Source organism: Saimiri boliviensis, chromosome 5 (genome assembly GCF_048565385.1).
Source record: "Saimiri boliviensis isolate mSaiBol1 chromosome 5, mSaiBol1.pri, whole genome shotgun sequence".
NCBI classification, from domain to species: Eukaryota; Metazoa; Chordata; class Mammalia; order Primates; family Cebidae; genus Saimiri; species Saimiri boliviensis.
The window spans coordinates 8,101,885-8,122,623 of NC_133453.1; the positions used below are offsets into that span (position 1 = coordinate 8,101,885).

At 38.9% G+C, this 20,739-nt stretch overlaps 1 protein-coding gene across 8 annotated transcripts in view; it reads left to right on the plus strand.

Annotated features, from left to right (window-relative positions):
• Positions 1-20,739, plus strand: part of USP40 (ubiquitin specific peptidase 40) — a 91,025-nt gene that overhangs the window by 57,691 nt on the left and 12,595 nt on the right. For 2 of the 8 annotated variants that reach the window (XM_039469897.2, XM_039469896.2), the window contains 8 exons: positions 387-473; positions 7,069-7,105; positions 10,109-10,173; positions 12,411-12,485; positions 14,151-14,277; positions 16,728-16,822; positions 18,508-18,626; positions 19,941-20,006. In XM_039469897.2, the coding sequence (XP_039325831.1) occupies positions 387-473; positions 7,069-7,105; positions 10,109-10,173; positions 12,411-12,485; positions 14,151-14,277; positions 16,728-16,822; positions 18,508-18,626; positions 19,941-20,006 (671 nt within the window). The other 6 variants (XR_005579594.2, XM_074398836.1, XM_074398834.1 and 3 more) reach the window with 6 other exon arrangements.

Here is a 20,739-nt window from a genome sequence, read left to right on the forward strand (position 1 = left end):
AGACTTGCTTGAACTCAGGAGGCAGAGATTGCAATGAGCTAAGATCGCGCCACTGCCTTCCAGCCTGGGCAACAAGAGTGAAACTCCATCTCAAAAAAAAACAAAAAGAAAAAAAAGAAAAAAGGAAAAAGAAGTAGTCTATGTGAGAAACATTTATTGGGAGTAAAAAACATTGATGATGAAGCAATTTTTACTTCTGGGTAGGCACGATTATTGCTTAAATTGTGACACTAATTTACTAATCATAGTTGTAATTTCATATAATTTGAGATTTTTTTGTTAAAGTTTCATGGGCCCTTGGCTTTACATTTTTGAAAGTAAATAATACATTTATTGGATTTTTAAATTCAGATTAAATTGCATTTACACTTCTGTCTTGATCTTAGTTGTTCCTGTTTTTTGCAATGGGGAGTGATGTTCAACCTGGGACAGAAATGGAAATTATAGTAGAAGAAACAGTATCTGTGAGAGATGTAAGTAATTTTACCTTTTGTTTTCAGAGGCTGTGTGTTTGTGTGTTTGCTGTGAGGAGCAGTAGTATCCTCTGTTAAGATTGGGAGGTCCTAAGCTAGAATTAATGTGCTGTACTTCAGAGAATTATATGTACTCACTAGAGGAATCATTTTGGGAGCTTGACAGTTGGAATTCTTTTATTTTATTTTATTTTATTTTTTTGAAACAGAGTCTCAACTCTGTCATCCAGGCTGGAGTGTAGTGGCATGATCTTGGCTCACTGCAACCTCTGCCTCCTGGGTTAAAGTGATTCTCCTGCCTCAGCCTCCTGAGTAGCTGGGATTATAGGTACCTGCAGCCACGCCTGGCTAATTTTTGTATTTTTAGTAGAGACGGGGTTTCACCTTGTTGGCCAGGCTGGTCTCAAACTCCTGACCTCAGATGATCCACCTGCCTTGGCTTCCCAAAGTGCTGGGATTACAGGTGTGAGCCACTGTGCCCAGCCTCAACTTGAAATTTTAAATAACAGTACTATGTTTTTCTTTTCTGACTATCAATAATATTTTTTTATTATATAAGTTTTGAATATGTGGAAATTGATTAAAAGAAAAAAATGAAAACCTTTCATCCCTTATCCTACCAATATTAACATTTTGGCTTTTTTTCCTAGTATTTACATACACACAGTGGTATGAATGTTTGTATATATGTGTGTATATGATAAAATAAAAGAATAATTATACTGCTGTTATTGAGAACTGAGACTTTTAGTATTGGAAAACAGACAAAATCAGTGTGATGTTAAAAAAACCTGTTCTCCTGAATTTGAAATAGAGAAGTCTGAATGAACTTTATATATTTTCTTAAAAAAAAAAAGAAAAAGTTTTTCTGGCCAGGCACGGTGGCTCATGCCTGTAATCCCAGCACTTTGGGAGGCCAAGGCTGGTTGATCACGAGGTCAAGAGCTGGAGACCATCCTGGCCAACGTGGTAAAACCCCATCTCTAATAAAAATACAAAAATTAGCAGGGTGTGGTGGTGCGCGCCTGTAGTCCCAGCTACTCAGGAGGCTGAAGCAGGAGAATTGCTTAAACCCAGGAGGCGGAGGTTGCAGTGAGCTGAGATTGCACCACTGCACTCCAGCCTGGCGCCTGGTGACAGAGCAAGACTCTGTCTCCGGAAAAAAAAAAAAAAAAAAATGTTTTTCTAGCTCTGTTCCCTGACACAGATTAGAAAGAGTGACCAACCCGGTAGCAGCCATAGTACCCCTAGCACCCAGAGTATGGCTGCAAAATATCAATTCTTACTAACAGGAACGATGGCGTCTTAGAATAATGGCTGGTTATATAGCTAGGTCAGGAAATGTATAAGATGAGCCTGGTACATCTTACCATCACGGAAAGCAGTGAAGCCTCTGACAAAGACTGTTGGAATTATCAAAGAGATTGAGGAGCCCACTAGTCAAAGATGAGACAATTTGAACATCAGTGAGAAAAATAATAAAAATTAATTGAAACAAGTACATAAAATCTGTAAATCTGTGAGTTCATAATTATCCTATAAAAAATACACTGTTATCTATGGATGCTAGGCAGCCATAAAGGGAAAAAACAAAACATTTTTTTTTTATCTTGCAAACTGTATCTTAGGGTAGCTAAGCAGATAATGAGCAGTTTTTTTCATAAACATATTCCAACTAAGAAGGCATTTTAGAATTTCACATTTTTTCAACTCCTAATAAATTTATGAACCTAGTTATGATCTCTGTCTTCCTTAAATTTATTAAGACTTGTTTTGTGCTAATGCATGATCTGTCATGGATAATATTTTCTGTGCAGTTGACTAGAATGTGTATCCTGCAGCTGTTGGATGGAATGTTCTGTAAATGTGTTAGCTCCATTTGGTCTGTGGTACAGTTAAAGTTTATGTTTCTTTATTGGTTTTCTATCTTGATCTGTCCATTATTGAAAGTGGGGTGTTGAAGTCCTTATTACTGTATTACAGTCTTGTCCCTCTAGAGGTCTAATAATACTTGCTTTATATACTTGGGTGTTCTGGTGGTGGTTGCATATATATTTACAATTGTTATATTCTCTTGTTTAATCTCTTTATATCATTATAGATTATATAGTAAGTTATTATATAATGACCTTCTCCTACAATGACCATTATCAATTATAATAACTTTTTACAGTTCTTGAGTTAAGGTCTGTTTTATCTGACAAAAATGTAGCTACTCTTGCTCGCTTTTGGTTTCTATTTGCATGGAGTTTTTCCATCCCTTCACTTTCAGTCTGGGTTTAACAGTGAGGTGAGTCTCTTTTAGGCAACATATAGTTGGGTCTTCTATTTTGTAATCCATTCAGTCGCTCTATATCTTTTAATTGAAGAATTTGATCAAGGTTATTATTGATAAGGAAGAACTTATTCCTGCCATTTTGTTCATTATTTTCTGATTGTTTTGTAAATCTTTTTTCTCCCTTTCTGCATTGTTTACTTCCATGGTTTAATGGTTATCTATGGTGTTAAGCTTTGTTTCTTTTCTCTTTCTTTTTTATGTATTTGCTGTCATTTCTTTCTTTGTGGTTACTCTGGGGCCAAGATAAAGTATTCAACTCAACTTTCGTCATATAAAAATACTTTAGAATTTTTTCCCTTTCCTCTACAATTTATATTTTTGTTGCTTTAATTTACATCTTTACCTATTGTGTCATTAGCCACTAATTATAGCTGTTGTTGTTTTTGACTATTTTGACTTGAAACCTTCATGGAAGAGAATTGATAGATTTATATAGCACCATTGCAACACTAGGGTGTTCTGAGTATGATTATGAATTTACCTATACTTGTAATTTTTATACTGCCATGTGTTTTTAAGATAGTAATTATCATACTTTTGTTTCCAGTTGTTACACTCCCTTAAGTATTTCTTGTAAGATTGGTCTAGTGGTGCTAAATTCCTTTAGCTTTTTCTTATCTGAGATTTTTATCTCACCTTCATTTCTGAAGGATAGCTTTGCTGGATATAATATTCTTGGCTGACAGTGTTTTTTTCTTTCCTATATTACCCCATTTTCTTCCGGCCTGCAAAGTTTCTGCTAAGAAATCCACTGATAGTCTTCTGGGGATTCCCTTATATGTGACTTAATGCTTTTCTCCTGTAGCTTTCAGAATTCTCTTTTTGTCTTTAACCTTTGACAGTCTGATTATAAAGTGCCCAAAGAGGATCTTTTTGTGTTTAATCAGGGACTTGTGAGCTTTCTGGATCTGGATGTCCATGTCTCTCCCAGACTTGGGAATTTTTTACCTATTATTTCATTAAATAGATTTCTGTGTCTTTTGTCATTTATTCTGCCCTGGCTATTGTATAATTCGAAAATTTTTTCATTTAATGGTGTCTTCTTGGTCCTGTAGACTTTCTTCATTCTTTTTAAATTGTTATTTCTTTTTATTCCTCTGACTGGGTTATTACAAAAGACCTGTCTTCAAGTTCAGAAATTCTTTCTCTGATGAATTTCTGATTCAGATTGTGAATTATTTTTTTCTGATTTTGTTGAATTTTGAATTGTTTGTATTCTCTTGTTTATTAGTTTCCTTAACATCATTGTTTTGAATGTCTCTTCAGGCATTTCATAAATATACTTTTCTTCGTGGTTTGTTACTGGGGACTTAGTTGTGTTCCTTTCAGAATATCATATTTCCTTGGCACTTTATGTTTCTTGTCTTCTTATGTTGATATTTTTGCATTTACTTGAACATTTACTTTTTCCAATTTTATGGAGTAGCTTTTATAGGGAGGAGCTTTTTCCTACATTTGGGTTCTAGGGTGTCTGTTGGAAATGATATGTTGTTGGCTTTGGTTCCTGGTGGACTCAATAGCATGATCTCTACAACAGTTCGTCAGCTGTAATCCTCGTTAATGATATCTGCAATTGCTTAGGCTATTGTGACAGAGGTGACGTGGTTTACTGGTGGAAAGGGTTCTGGTTTGTGCTGAGACCAAGCACAATGCAAACATAGCTGTGTGTTCATCTCTCTGGGGTGGGGGATACTGCCAGAATGGCTATTGGGCTGGGTACAGGCATGTGTGGGCCAGGCAGCTGTGCAGTGCTCTCTCTAGGGAGGCAGAGCCACTGCTAGATTGCAAAATCCAAAACTTTTTGAGCACTTTTTGACTCTTTGACATGATACTTGAAGAAAATGTACATAGGAGCATTTCAGATTTAGATTTTTGGATTAAGGTTGCTTAGCTGGTAAGTATAATGCAGATATTCCAAAATTTTTTTTAAAATCCAAAATTTGTAATACTTCTAGTCCTAAGTATTTCAGATAAGGGATACTCAGCCTGTAACTGGGACTGGGACTGGGTGATGGGTATTTGAGGATCATTTTACTGTTCTCTGCAGGTATTTTCCCAGTTTTTTACTGGCCTTTTTAACTTTACGTTTTTTAATTTCGAAGAAAGGAACCACAGAACTTTTCAAAAGTGATATATTTTCCTTTCTGTACTCTGTCGAACCCCTTGCAGGCCGACTTGTTCCTTGCTGTGTCACTAAAACAGCTTATGTCAGAGTCATTTGTGGCCTCCACATTACTATGTACAATGAGCAGATTTTACTCTTCATCTTACTTATTCTATCAGCAACATTCGATATAGCTGATAACTCTATTATTTGAAACACTTTTGTCACCAGGCTCCAGAAGACCACAGCTCTTCCTTATATCTCTGGCCCCAGAACATCCAGCTGCCACTCGGTTGTCTGACAATCATCCCAACCTAGAATGTATTCACAGAAAAACTCTCCTCCCTGAAACATACCCCACTCACATGTTTCTCTTTTTCAGTTAATGGCAGCTCCATTTTTACTTGTTTAGGCTGAAAGTCTTGAAGTCATCCTTGATTCTTCTCTTTCTTACTTCACATTCAGTTTCACAGGACATTGTTTTGGTTCTACCATCAAAATGTACCTAGGGTCTGACCACATCTTATTCTGTCCATTGCCACCACCTGTCAAACCTGTCATCTTTTTCATCGGAAATTAATTTCATCCACCAGCTTCCTAACTGATCTCCTTCCTTATAGCCTTACACTTCCCAGTGTCTGTTCTTACAAAAAAGTTGAGTGATCCTTTAAAATGTAAGAGAGATTAGTCACTCCTATACTCACAACCCTTCTGTGTTTTCCCATCTTGCCCAGAGTAAGAGGTGAAGCCTGCAATGTATGCACAAGGGCCTCTGTGATCTGGTTCTCTGGTATATTTTTGTTTTGTTTTCAAACCTCCAGCCATTTCCCCCTCTTACTCTATTCTAGCCACACTGGCTTCCTTGCTGTTTCTGAAACAAGGCTTATGCTCTCTGTTTTCCCTTCAGTTAAGTTAATTGCTCCACTGCTTGATTGTTTTTCTTAAATACAATGTTTAAGTTTGCTTTCATTCATCCACCATGCTTTAATATACTGTGTTTTCATTGTCATTTTCTGAACAATCCATAATTATATTTTAAAGCCTTCTTTTATTTTTTTATCATACAAGTAATCATGGGTTTCTTCCCACTTTTTAAACTTCTCGGGGGAGTAACAGTCCCCCTTGGTTACCACTCTATTCTAGTCCTTTCTTTGGAAGTCACTGTTGGAATCGGATGACATCATCTTATCCACATAAGTAGAGTGTGTGTCCCTTCAGACCTTTGCTTTGCCTATACCAGCATGTGTCTTTGTACATACATATAGAAATGAAGGGTGTGCTTTGTTTCTGTGATTTCCTTTAAATTATAAATGGGATCACTCTGCATATATTATACTAGAACTTTGTTTCGCTTAAAATATTTTAAAGATATTTTAAGAGCAATATATATAAATCTGTTTTATTCTTTGAACTGCTTTAAGACATTTCCTGCTTTTTAAAAAAAATCTCCCATTCTGTATTTTTTGTGGGGTTTGTTTTTTGTTTTTTGGTTTTTTTTTGGCCATTTTTCTCATTATAAGCAGTACAGCAGTGACTATCCTTATTTTTGCTTCCTTTTGCTCTAGTGTAGTAGAAATCAAATTTTATTTGCTCCCTTGCCCAAGATTTAAGTAGCAATGTTTTTCCCTCAAGAAATTGTTTTAAATACTATTTTTGTTTTATTAAAAATTTTGTTAATATTGTATCATTTTTGCATTATGCCATGAGATCACAGCTTGCACAGTTCTTGTGAGTTTTTATATGATCAGTTGTGTTTCGTGGATGCTAAATAAAGGCTAATCTCCTTTTATAGGATTCAGAGTTTAATGTCTATGAAATTAGTTTGATAAATCATATTTGGCCAAAGACACACAGTTAATCCTTATAGGAAAGAAGTCATGGTTCAGACCTGGGAGTTGGTAAATGAAACTTTGAACTAAGTCCTGTTTGCAAACACCAGAAACTGTTTTTCCCCCTCCTGAACTGGCCCCATCTAGCCCTTAGAAAGGAAAGCTGACTTGTGTGCCATCTTCTTAACTATGTCTATCTTTACCTACTCAGGAATCATTAAATATAGTCAGATTTAAATAAGCTTAGGGTCCAAAAGGCGTGTTTGTCCTAGAACTGTAACTCAGAAACAGAAAATTAATATTGGACATTGTTTATCTTTACAGTGTTTAAAGTTAATGCTGGAGAAATCTGGCCTACAAGGTAAGTTACTTACCATAACAACATACTATTTATAAGTCTAATGAAAATTTTTTGAACTTTGTTTTTCTCCAGGGTTGTAGGGGAAAAAAAAGTACGGGGTGTGGAGAAATAAAAAGTAGTTTACCTTTCTTTATGTACATAATGAATTATCCTGTTTCTTGTTGGCATGCTAAAAGAAAACTAGTGGTATAGCTCTGAGGAGAGAACCTAGATAGGATCTAGCAAACGTGCAGAGTAAGAATGCTTTACAGTGTTGGTTAGAGTGTAAATTAGCTCAACCATTGTGGAAGACAGTGTGGCGATTCCTCAAAGACCCAGAAATACCATTGATCCAGCAATCCCATTACTGGCTATATACGCAAAGGAATATAAATCATTCTATTATAAAGATACATGCCTGTGTATGTTCATTGCAGCACTATTCACAATAGGAAAGACATGGAATCAGCCCAAATGCCCTTCAATGATAGACTGGACAAAGAAAATGTGATGCATATACACCATGGAGTACTGTGCAGCCATAGAAAGGGATGAGATCGTGTCCTTTGCAGGGTCATGATGGAGCTGGGTCATTATCCTCAGCAAACTAATGCAGGAACAGAAAACCAGACACCACACGTTCTCACTTATAAGTAGGAGCCAAACAATGAGAATACATGTACACAGGGAGGGGAACAACACACACTGGGGCCTGTTGATGTGTGTGTCAGGGAGTGGGAGCTGAGGGGGTGAGGGAGAGCATCAGGAAAAATAGGTAATACGTTCTGAGCTTAATACCTAGGTAATAGGTTAGTAGGTGCAGCAAACGACCATGGCACACATTTACCTATGTAACAGACCTGCACATCCTTTACATGTACCCTAGAACTCAGAAAGAAATAAAACTAAGATTTATACCACCTGGAGCTACACAGGTCTTCCACTGATTCTCTTAAATCTCACTGATTGCAAATTTCAGTGTGTTCTGTTTCAGTGTGTCAGTATTTTTGTAGTATAGGCGAGGGAATATAGAATGAATGAAAAAAATAAATCGAAGATAACTGAAGTAACTTTCCAGGTGGGATCATGTCAGTGAGCTTGATGAGACCTCATTCTCCTTTGAGTAGAGCACTTTGCTGTTCTCAGACTTCATGAATATGGAAGCCTGTGGCTTTGTTATCTGGAAAGGAAGTTAGGGTGCTCTGGGTGCAAGACATTCTTCTAGAAGTTACACGCAATGTCTCACTTAACCTCGACAACAGTCCTACCATGCAGGGGTAATTCCACATGCCCATTTTATAGATGAGGAAACAAAGGCCAAGAAAGGTGAAATGGTTCCCCCAGAGTTATACTGCAAGTATCTAGGTCATTCTCCTTTCACAACCCAAGTTATTTTCACCATGCTGTACTGTGAAGTAACAGTGTTCACGTTTAACTTACTGGTGGCTTCTTAGAGCTACTTAAATTACGTTTTTTAACTGATATAAATTTTTCTGTATTTAAAGCTAGAACTTGGCTGGGTGCAGTGGCTCACACCTGTAATCCCAACACTTTGGGAGGCCAAGGCAGATGGATCACTTGAGCCTAGAAGTTCAAGAGCAGCTTGGGCAACATGTTGAAACCCTGCCTCTACAAAAAATACAAAAATTAGCAGGGTACAGTGGTATGCACCTGCAGTCCCAACTGCTTAGGAGGCTGAAATAAGAGAAACACCTGAGCCTGAAAGGTGGAGGTTGTAGGGAGCTGAGATTGCACCATTGCACTCCAGACAGGAGTGAGAGACTCTCTCAAAAAAAAACTAGAACTAATGATAAAGAAGGTCTGCAAACAAGAGTATTCAAATTCAGAAATGTGGCTTGTGCAGATAAATATGACATCTGTGCTTATTCTTTGGCTATTTCATGTTTTTGGTGAGTAGGGGAGTTTTGTGTTCATAAGCATTGCTATTATTTTTAATAACCAGGATTTCTTTCTTTTACTGCATTCAACTTTCTTCCCACCCCAAAAAAGATCTCTTCTTTGCTTGCCTGTTGAGATTAAAAAAGCAAAAAATTCTCTTCTCATTTCACTAGTGCAGCAAGTATGCTGAAAAACAACTCTTTGATTAAAGCCAATTTAAAATTTATAAATATTAATGTATCAACTGTATTAAAATGCTGTTCAGAAAGCACTAGCACTATATTTTCGTTAGATTAACGGCTAAGTAGATAGGAATAGTTTTCTTGTACATATTAACAGTTGCTGGGCAATGTTAGCATCTATTTTCAGCCAAGACAGTGAAATAAAACTCAGTTAATAATGCTTTGAGAAGGGATTCTGTGTACATATATGTGTACTGATACATGATATATGTATGTGGGTACACATAAATAATAAAGGTATAAAGTAAATATCGTATTAAGCTGGTAGAAAAGTAATCGTGGTTTTTGCCATTAAAAGTAAAGGCAGGCCGGATGCGGTGACTCACGCCTGTAATCCTAGCACTTTGGGAGGCTGAGGCGGGTGGATCATCTGAAGTCAGGAGTTCGAGACCAGCCTGGCCAACATGGTGAAACCCTGTCTCTACTAAAAATACAAAAAATTAGCCAGGCATGATGGCATGTGCCTGTAGTCTCAGCTATTCGGGAGATTGAGGCAGAAGAATCACCTGAAACCCAGAGGCGGAGGTTGCAGTGAGCCGAGATCACACCACTGTAACCCCCGGCCTGGGTGACAGAGCGAGAACCCATCTCAAAAAAAAAAAAAAAGTAAAGGCAAAAACCACAGTTACTTTTGCACCAAACTAATATAATAGTAGCAAGTGTTGTTTTTATTCATGAGTATACAGCTCTTGGTAGAAGAGAGAGAAAACCAGATTGAGGAAATGTAATTTTTTTCATGCTCTAGAAAAGATAATTTACTTAAAAATTAACAATTATCGGCAGATGAAACCCCATTTGATATTCACTTATGCAGAAGGGCCATTCCTGATAAACTCGTAAAGCATATTCTGAATTTGTTTTTCATCCCAATTTTGCTTTATAGGAGATGCCTGGCATTTACGAAAAATGGATTGGTGTTATGAAGCTGGGGAGCCTTTATGTGAAGAAGTAAGACGATTTCTGTACATTTCACTCTTTCATATGATTACGTTTATGTCATATTTTCATTCAAGATACTCATTCCACTCATGAGAAAGCTTTAATTACTTTCTGTGGGATACAGATATCTATGAATGGGTCTATTTCACGTTTTTCTTACGATAGTTTTTTTGATAAAGAAAAGTCTCAGTGCAGTGGGAACATTTCTGACATCTGTGGTAAACCCCTTGCCATGAGTCTATGCCTCTAGGAGGATTAGTTCATGAGAAGGCAGAGAACTTCACAGAACAGACATTTGAGCTAATGGAGGAATTGTATAGATAGATACACTCTGAAGTTTTGACCCCTGAATATTTTGATCTCAGAGTTTCTCTGTAAGTTAATGGTGACAGAATTTGTCTTACCAACCATTCCTAAGTGATAGGCTTTTATCTAAACTCGATTCAGCCGAACTCTTAGGGTAGCGTTAGGAATAATTTTATCATAGGATAGTTGCAATCTGGTTAGTCATCTTGTTGGTCCAAATAGCTTTGCATTTCCCAGTTCAAACCCATAGCCTTAGAAGTAGAGACCCTGGCCGGGCGCGGTGGCTCAAGCCTCCCAGCACTTTGGGAGGCTGAGGCGGGTGGATCACGAGGTCGAGAGATCCTGGTCAACATGGTGAAACCCCGTCTCTACTAAAAATACAAAAAAAAAAAAAAAAAAAATTACCTGGGCATGGTGGCGCGTGCCTGTAATCCCAGCTACTCAGGAGGCTGAGACAGGAGAATTGCCTGAACCCAGGAGGCGGAGGTTGCGGTGAGCCGAGATCGCGCCATTGCACTCCAGCCTGGGTAACAAGAGCGAAACTCTGTCTCAAAAAAAAAGAGAAAAGAAGTAGAGACCCAAAATGAAGCTCTGTGAGGAGGCCTAGGTAGCTGTGGTCAGCAGCCCTTTGCCCAGTCTTCACCTGCCTGCTTCCTATTCTGTAAGAAGGGGCACTGAATCTCAGCAGGAGGTTGATCTAGGCTGGTGTGCTGGGGCCTTGCACTGGAATGCTCTTTGCTGTTTAGCAGTCAGTAAGTCAACAGAGAGAGGCCCCTCTCGGGGCCTGGCCAGGAGTTTGACTGCCCGGATTAAGAAGTGAGCCAAAAGCCAACTCATTACCCTCGGAACTGGCTTCTTGTCCAGCCTTGCCAGCTATCTTTCCCGTCCTAATTTTTAAGAGTAAAATATGTTTACCCTCTTCATGTTTCATTCTTCATGTTTCCTGTCAGCCTCCAAACCTGTCAGCTTTTCCACTCCTTCTGAGACCATTCCCATACTTGGTTCTAGGCTAGCCTTCTTATGCCTCTCACCTAAATTATTGTAATGGCTTTCCTGGGCCCAGGTGTTTTTTGCTTCAATGTCATGCATATTGCAGCCAAATTGAGCTGGAAAATCTCCTCCAAAATCTCCCATGGCTCCTTTATTTCCACTCCACATCCCTGTAGTTAGTGTCTGCCCTTCCAGTCCACTGCGACCTCCTGGTACTTTCCACTCCAATCAGTGTGGCCTCAGTGCTCTACCAAAACAAGCCATGTTTTTTTTTTTTTTTTTTTTTTTTTTTTGAGACGAAGTTTTGCTCTTGTTACCCAGGCTGGAGTGCCATGGCGTGATCTCGGCTCACCGCAACCTCCGCCTCCTGGGTTCAGGCAATTCTCCTGCCTCAGCCTCCTGAGTAGCTGGGATTACAGGCACGCGCCACCATGCCCACCTAATTTTTTGTATTTCTAATAGAGACGGGGTTTCACCATGTTGACCAGGATGGTCTCGATCTCTTGACCTTGTGATCCACCCGCCTCGGCCTCCCAAAGTGCTGGGATTACAGGCTGGAGCCACCGCGCCCGGCCCAAAACAAGCCATGTTAATATCAATCTTGTCCTTTTTTTCTTAAGAAATTCCTTCTCTTATTTTCTCTAGCTTTCCAAATCCAACCCATCTTTTTAGGCTTAACTAAAATTTCATCTTCTGTGAATCAGTCTCTCATTTCTCATTTCATCTAGCTCCCTTTCCTCAGGTCTTTTGTAATACTTACAGTTTATACCCCACAATTTAACAAATAATGCTTTAATGATTTTGTAGTCTTAGCTTATTTCCTGTGTCTTCAATATCTGCTTTATTATTCATTTATTTCTTGATAATACAGACATAGTGTTTTAAAAAGACCCAATGATCTGTTCCTTTCCGAAGTCATAAGTGACAAAAAAGAATTTCTGTATTCCCAGGATGCAACACTGAAAGAACTTCTGCTGTGTTCTGGAGATACTTTGCTTTTAATTGAAGGACAACTTCCTCCTCCGGTAAGATTTTACTTCTGAATAGACATCTCATAAGTAATAATTATTGTTATCTGATTACAGAGATGATATAGTCTCATTTAGGGAAAATAGGGAAATTCAGATAGTCATAAAGAGAATAGAGAACTTTCCCCAAATGCTACCAATCAGATATGTTTCCTAACTTTTAAATATTCTCATGCAAAATTAAAATCAATTACATATAACATTTTTATTTCCTACCTTTTATATTTAACATTTTAACCTTCTCATAAAATCCAAAAATAATCATCATATCCAAAGTTATGTTTTACTAGTTTAATTCATCTGTATCCTCATTGTTGGAAGCTTAGATTGTTTTTAATATTTTGTTTTTATAAATAGTACTTAAATAAGTCTTTCTGAAAATAGTTCTAAATGTGGAATTGCTAAGTCCAAAGGTATGACCTTCTTAAAGCCTTGATGTTATATGCAGTAGCATATGAGACGGCTCATTTCACTGCCCTTTCATAAGCATTGCATATCACTACTTTCTAAAACCAATATTGTTTCTTTTAAACTGAGGATGCACATAAAGGTCAACCCAAAAGAGAAAAAATGGCCCTAAATTTCAGCCTCCCCAGAGTGCTGGAGTTACAGGTGAGAGCCACCAAGCCCAGCCAAAAATCTTTTAAACAGGGTCTTTGAAGTTGGTTCATGGTTTTTGGTCCCAGAAACAATTTGCATGAATATTCTTGCACATACGGCTTTCTATGCATGTACTAGTATATCAGAATGTAAATTCCTAAACATGTAATGGCTGCATATTTTAAACTTCGGCAGATATGGGCAAATTATTCTATAGAAACTTCTCAGCAGCTTATATTCCTGCTACCAGCTGACAAGTGTTCAAGTTTACTGATATTTTCACCAACATAATTTTCTGGTTTTTGACAGTCTGCTAGGTGAAAAACTGGAATTTTGTTGTTCTGATTTACATTTATTTAATTGAATGAAGGTTGAGTATTTGTTAATCTTCACCAATCTGATAAACAGAAAAATATTCTAATGCACATTTCTTGAACTATCTATTTAAAATGTTATATGTGGTTAATTTTCACATCCTCACATCCTCATCTTCTGTCGTTGGAAATTAAGTGCTGCAACAATAACACCTTTTATCTCTTCATAAACCTATTAAAATTCTTCACTAACAAAAAAAATGAGGCGGGAAGAACTAGCTAAATAAGTAAAACTGAAATTACAGGGTATGTATAAGACAGTGGGTTTATTCCCCTTAGTTTGTATCAGAAACCCAACTCAGATCAATGGGTTCTTTCATCTGTGTGATAAATGGCACTGCCGGGACTGGCATCCCAGGCCAGTGGCGCTTGGACTGCCCTTGGAAAGGCTGGTATAGTGTGTTCAAGCAAATGCATTGTTCTTGTTTATGCCTCTCATTTATTTTATCTACTCAGATACTTCTAAGCAAAGGACATTTTAGTCCAGTCACCCCAAAGTCTGATTTTTATGATTTTAAATTTTTGGTTATAAAAACAAGTATAATTTATGACAGTTAATAAATCTAAAAAGAAAAATGGTAAGTTCAAGAACGTCTTAGGTCATCAAGGTGTTTCTTTCTTCGGACGTAAAAGTGAAGTTTCACTTAATCTTTGTAATCAGAACAGCTAAACATGCTCCATTCTTCAGGGTTTCCTGAAGGTACCCATCTGGTGGTACCAGCTTCAGGGTCCCTCAGGACACTGGGAGGGTCATCAGGACCAGACCAACTGTACTTCCTTTTGGGGCAGAGCACGGAGAGCCGCTTCCAGCCAAGGTGAGACCAGAATGGGATTTCAGCAGCCAGTGCATAATAGAGGTAAAATGGCTGCCTGTGCTCTGAGAGTCAATTGAAATATTTATTTTAAAAATGGAAGGTTGAAAATCAAGACCTATTAATTTCATAAGTCATTCCAGACATTGCATAATAACACCATGCTATTTCTGTAGGTGCTCTGTAACTTCTGTAAAGCACTATATATCTTATTGTTGTTTACAATTATATGAATATATTACACTTTTCCAAAAACGTTTATGTATCATCTCTCAAGATCCTCAGGGTAACGGGGCCCCATTTATCACCATGTACCAGAATATTGAGGCTTCAACCAATTCTAGGGATGTCATTGCAGCCTACCGGGGCAGAGACCAGGAGTCCACATTCTACATGTCACAATCTTTCTGCCTCAGGAACTGCTTCTAGGGTATTTGACATCATCTCACTGACTTCTGAGAAGGAAAATAGACGGGCTGGGGGCGGTGGCTCACGCCTGTAATCCTAGCACTTTGGGAGGCCGAAGTGGGTGGATCACCTGAGGTCAGGAGTTCAAGACCAACCTGGCCATCATGGTGAAACCCAATCTTAGACAAAAAAAGAAAAGAAAATAGACAAGTACAAGCATGTTGTCTTACTCAGCATTCAGCCACACACATCACAATGGCCAGAAGTCACCATCAGTGAGTTCAGTTGCCCTTGTACAAAGAGGAGTTCCACTTCATTATAAAGAAAACACCATTTAATCTAGGCGTCCCCAAACTTTTTACACAGGGAGCCAGTTCACTGTCCCTCAGACCGTTGGAGGGCCGCCACATACTGTGCTCCTCTCACTGACCACCAATGAAAGAGGTGCCCCTTCCTGAAGTGCTGCGGGGGCCGGATAAATGGCCTCAGGGGGCCGCGTGCCATAGTTTGGGGATGCCTGATTTAATCTATTTTGTAACTGTAGATAAAGCAAGTATATTTTTAATAGGCCCAACTCTTTAGCTATTTTTTTCTTTTTATCATGTTTATTTACTTTTTCTAGTGCCTTGAAGTATATTTCTTTTTAATCTTTTAAGCCTCAGTAATAAAATTAATATAAATGAGCCAAATTCTTATCTCCTTATTCTTTGAAGTTAGGATTATATGGATAGAGTAATGCTGAATGAGCTATAAAACTAACATAAAGTTACTTTTTAGTTGGGTTACACTAGTTCATGTTAACTAATGGTAACAATGCTTTGGTGATAGAATTCTAGTTACCTGTAGAATTGGATACAGAATTTAAAAGCATGTTTATTCAGTATGTTTCTACATGAAAGTAAATAAAAGGTTCCTTTTTTGGTAATACATCTGTATCACAACAAATGGGAAATACATTCATGTGTCACTTAACAGGAATATGTTTTGAGAAATGCGTTGTTAGGTGATTTTGTCATTGTGTGAACATGATAGAGTGATTTACACAAACCTAGATGGCAGAGCCCCTCCACACCTAGGCTGTGCGGCTCAGCCTGCTGCTTATAGACTACAGACCTGCACAGCAGCTTGCTGTATGAATACTGAAGGCAGTCATAGCACAGTGGCAAGTGTTTGTGTATCTAAACAGAAAACGGTACAGTGAAAAGATGGTTTTATAATTATATAGGACCACATCACATGTGTGATCTTTGACCAAATCATTGTGTAGCCTGTGATTATATATTTCATTCTTTAGAATTTCCTAAAATTGTCTTTCCAGTAATGTCAGCCTGTAGTTTACTTAAGACACAAGAACGTCTAATGCACTTAGTTGACTTCTAATCTGTCTGAAATTTCTTGCCATGCATTGGTGCTCAGAAGTAAAGACAAATCAAAAATAAGTGAAGACAATCTAAATTTAGTTGCGAGCTTTTATATTGTTTTCGATGAGAAAGCATTGTGTTTTTCCCTTTTTTTAAACAAACTTGGAAAGGCCTTTTTACTGTCAAGATTTCCTTAATTCCGTAAACATTTGTTGGGCATTTATTATGTGGCACCCATTGTACCCGGCACTGAGGAGACAAGATAGATGGCCTGCCTCCTTTAGAAAATCCTGTTGTTTTGAGGAGGAAGATTAAACACCTTCCCGTGCACACTCACACACACACACACGGAACAAGCTGGGATGAGTGTTATGGGAAGGAAACAGGAAGCTGACACGGAATGCAGGCAGTGTATCCTACCCAAAAAGTCTTCTTTGAGGAAGGAAGGAGTGTGGGAAAGTATTCCACGTAGGGTCATAAGTGCCAAGTTCCTCGTAGTATTTTGCCAACAACATGCCCCTGCCTACTCACCAACCAGACGGGGCTTCCTCAGAGACTTGGATGCAAAGGCTCTTGAGTGGAATTTTAATAACCTATTTACAATATCAAAACATGGCAGTGTATTTCAGAAACACAAAGTAAGTTTCAAGTTCCTTGTAAACATCCCGTTCTGTGCTTTGGAAGGTGTTCCTGGGAATGAACCTGCAGAAGTTTCTCTCCTCTACTTGGTAGACATAGAGATCTCAGAAGATGCTACACTGGCGGAGCTGAAATCTCAGGTCAGATTTCTTCCCTGCACCATAAGTTAGTGGTAATGTGACTTCTTCCAGTGAGATATTAATATATTCTTCTATCTCCTTTTCCCTCAATTACAGTCTGTTCTGATATGGCATTTGTCATATGCCATGTTCAGTGGTAAGTACCCGCAGGCAACACACGCCCATGGTGCAGACAGCTCCTCATGGCCTCACGGGTCCCTCCTCTGACAGGCATGCTGTGCTTTTGTTTCAATCTGTCCTCAGTGACTTGCGGCTTTTGTTCATTTTTATTTTTTAGGGACACATGGTTTCTTGGAACATTTGTAAAGCATTCACTTTATACCTTTATTTACATTGTTTGTGTACCATTGTGACCCATATGTTAAATGTTGTTATGAAAAGCTGCCTTACCAGTTTCCCAGGCGGTCAGAACACCAGCTTTTATGTTAGGATGCTAAACTAGATATTGTGTTGTTTCTTACGCATTGGCATTCACAGAGGAGGAAGGTTTTGTCCATATGGAAAGGCTGGGTTAAGTACTACAAAGTGTTGAAGAAGCATCTGCCTACTGTTGGACTGAAATGAGCATTCCTTTCTTCTCTTAGAGGAGAAGCAGTGGGGCCTATATATGACTAGGGCTTGTTGATGTTTGCCTTTTGTGCGCCCTCAGCATATGAAATACCCTTCCTCAAGAAAAAGCAGACACTGGCTGGGCGTGGTGGCTCACACCTGTAATCCCAGCACTTTGGGAGTCTGAGGTGGGCGGATCACTTGAGGTCAGGAGTTTGGAACCAGCCTGGCCAACATGGTAAAACCCCACCTCTACTAAAAAAAAAAAAAAAAAAAAAGCCAGGCCTGGTGGTGCACACCTGTAATCCCAGCTACTCAGGAGGCTGGGGCAGGAGAATCACTTAAACCCAGAGGGGCAGGTTGCAGTGAGCTGAGATCGCGGTGCCACTGCACTCCAGGCTGGGCAATGGAGGGAGACTGCATCTCAAAAAATAAAAAAGAAAATTATTCTTATGAGAACAAGTGGGAAGATACTTTTTTTTTTTTTTTTTTTTGGCTTCGTATTAGGTTAAGAGATACAAAATTGCTGTTTTTAGGTCAAAAAAAAGGATGAATATTGGTAATTTTATAGGCTGCAACCTCAGTGTATCAGTAGGGGCTTAAAGTGATCTACTCCTGCAGAATTAGAACAAGCAGTTTGGACCTACTGATTGCAACCAAAGATTCTGAAATATTTCAAAATCAAAAGCTGACTCATTGGCAGAGCAAACATTGGTGGAGAAATGCATTGGCATGGAATAAGGCTGATAAGTCCCCGCTATACTATTAGAGCAGACTCTGCCCTGGGGAATTACTATTAGACCTGACTCTGCCCTGGTGAATTCTACTCACATGGAAGTTAATTCCAAAGTTTCATTTTTCAAACGTGATTAAAAAGAAGCTTTTGGCTCAGATTTAGAGATAAGAGAACTCACTCTTTCCTCAAGCTGATTTCAGTGCAGAGGAATATGAAGACTGCTCAGGGTTAGTGTCATTTAAGAGAGAGATTCCTGTGACTTTTAAAATGATGTTCTCATTACTTGAGAAACTCTTTCACTGAGATATCACTATGTAGTGCTTAATTTTTTTTTCTAAAACAGTATGTTTTGAAGAGTACTTTTTAAAACCATTGGAGAAATGTCTGTTTCTTTTTCTAGGCCATGACTTTGCCCCCTTTCCTGGAGTTCGGTGTCCTGTCCCCAGCCCACCTCAGAGCCTGGACCGTGGAGAGGAAGTGCCCAGGCAGGCTTTTACGAACGGACCGGCAGCCGCTCAGGTAGGTTCCTTGCTGGACGAAACGCCGTCACTCTCTGCTGCCACTGCACTAGCTAATGCAAGGAATAGAGGAAGAATTGCTCCTCTGAGCTGAGTGAAAACAGAAAGCCCATTCCTGGGCACGCCACATTTGTGACTTGGGTGACACTTTTCATCATAAACCCCAACAGGACTTCAGTTTTCCATGTTAAATATAAATGTAGCGTTGTGTATTTTTTCTGTGCTCCAGTGACTGTGACATTATACAACTTAAAAGCACTTGGAGTGAGAAGAAAAGTAGGAACAGCTGTTTCTCACTCAAATGTTGGATTCAGCTGATCCTCCTTCTGAAACTTTGAACTTAAAGAGCAAGTTTGGTTCATTTCCTTTGCAAAAAGCAGCCCTGAGGCTGCTTTTTCTTTTTCTTTTTTTAATAGACAGGGTCTGGATCTGTCGCCGAGGCTGGAGTACAGTGGCGTGATCATGGCTCAACTACAGCCTCAACCTCCTGGGCTCACGTGATCCTCCCGCCTCAGCCTCCTGTGTAGCTGGGACCTCAGGCATGTGCCATGACACCAGGCTAATTTTTCGTTACAACAAGGTCTTCCTGTGTTGCCCAGTCTGGTCAGGAACTCCTGGCCTCAAGCAGTCCTTCCACCTTGGCCTCTCAAAACGCTGGGATTATAGGCACGTGAGCCACTGTGCCTGGTCTTTTTTTTTTTGTTCATCTTGAGATGGAGTCTGGCTCTTGTCATCCAGACTGGAGTGCAATGGTGTGATCTTGGCTTACTACAAACTCCACCTCCCAGGTTCAAGCAATTCTCCTGCTTCAGCCCCCTGAGTGGCTGGGATTATAGGCACCCGCCACCACACCCGGCTAATTTTTGTACTTTTAGTAGAGATGGGGTTTCGCCATGGTGGCCAGGCTGGTCTTGAACTCCTGATCTCAGGTAATCTGCCCACCTTGGCCTCCCAAAGTGTTGGGATTATACACATGAGCCACTGCGCCTGGCCAAAGCTGTTTTTAATTAGTTCTGATTACCATCCCAAAGTGACTGGCATGAGAATCTTAACCCTGACTGAACATAGGGAAATGTCTGGCAATTTGGCCATCTTCCCAGAGCCGGACCTACTTGTTTAATAAGAAATGACTCAAGTACCTAATAGTAACACAGCAAGGATTCTCATTTTTTCCCTTTTCCAAAAGCTTGGATGTTCTTATAAGTACTCGGAAGACAATCCTTTGCTCAAGAAAAAGGCTTAAAAATGAGAAAAAATTATTTAAGAAAATTAAATGTTATGTCACTCAATATTATTTTGTTTCACTTATTATCAGGGAATATAAACTAGGGCGGAGAATTGAGATCTGCTTAGAGCCTCTTCAGAAAGGAGAAAACCTGGGGTAAGAAATTCTACTTTGCATCGAAAGTGACACACACATATTTTAACTAGTTTGCCTTTTTAAGGCTTAACAACTTAACAGTGTAGTGGTTTTTTTTCACTGTTTCTAAGTAGCCTAGCAACTTAAAATAGATTGTGTTCTAGAAATGTGTTTGTATGTCTGGTGTCTTAAAACTTGGAACCTGTTCTCCCATAAAAACAGTAAGGGAGAATTAATTTTTCAGTAACCCTGAAGTGCATATTGACCCCATGGTGACCCTGAAGTGTCAGCAAGAGGCCCACCCACGGCTGTCATAGTGTGTTCCGACAGTCCGCCGCCCAACAGATTTGTCATTGCTCCCATCACTCTGCCCCCTTATTCTGCTTTATTTATCCTCATATCACCTGACAGCTTCTGAACTTACCGATGTATTTGTTAGTATCTGTCTCCTACTACTAGAATGTAAGTACTTGATTCATTGCTATATCCTCAATACTTAGAATAGTAATAGTGCCCATGTCCTAGTCAATAATTATTTATTAAATACAGATGCACTCAAAATTGTCTACAATCAAACCATCTTGTTCTGTTTTCACTGTAGGAAAATGTTTTACAAGTCCTTTTGTAAAATATCATGAATTATTAAGATTTGCTGTAGCCGTTATGATGTGAATATCCTTCTTCTTGTCTGCTTATTATGTGAGAAAGCACTCTTTCATCCATGTCTACCCTGTATTTAATTTTAGTGTTTTTA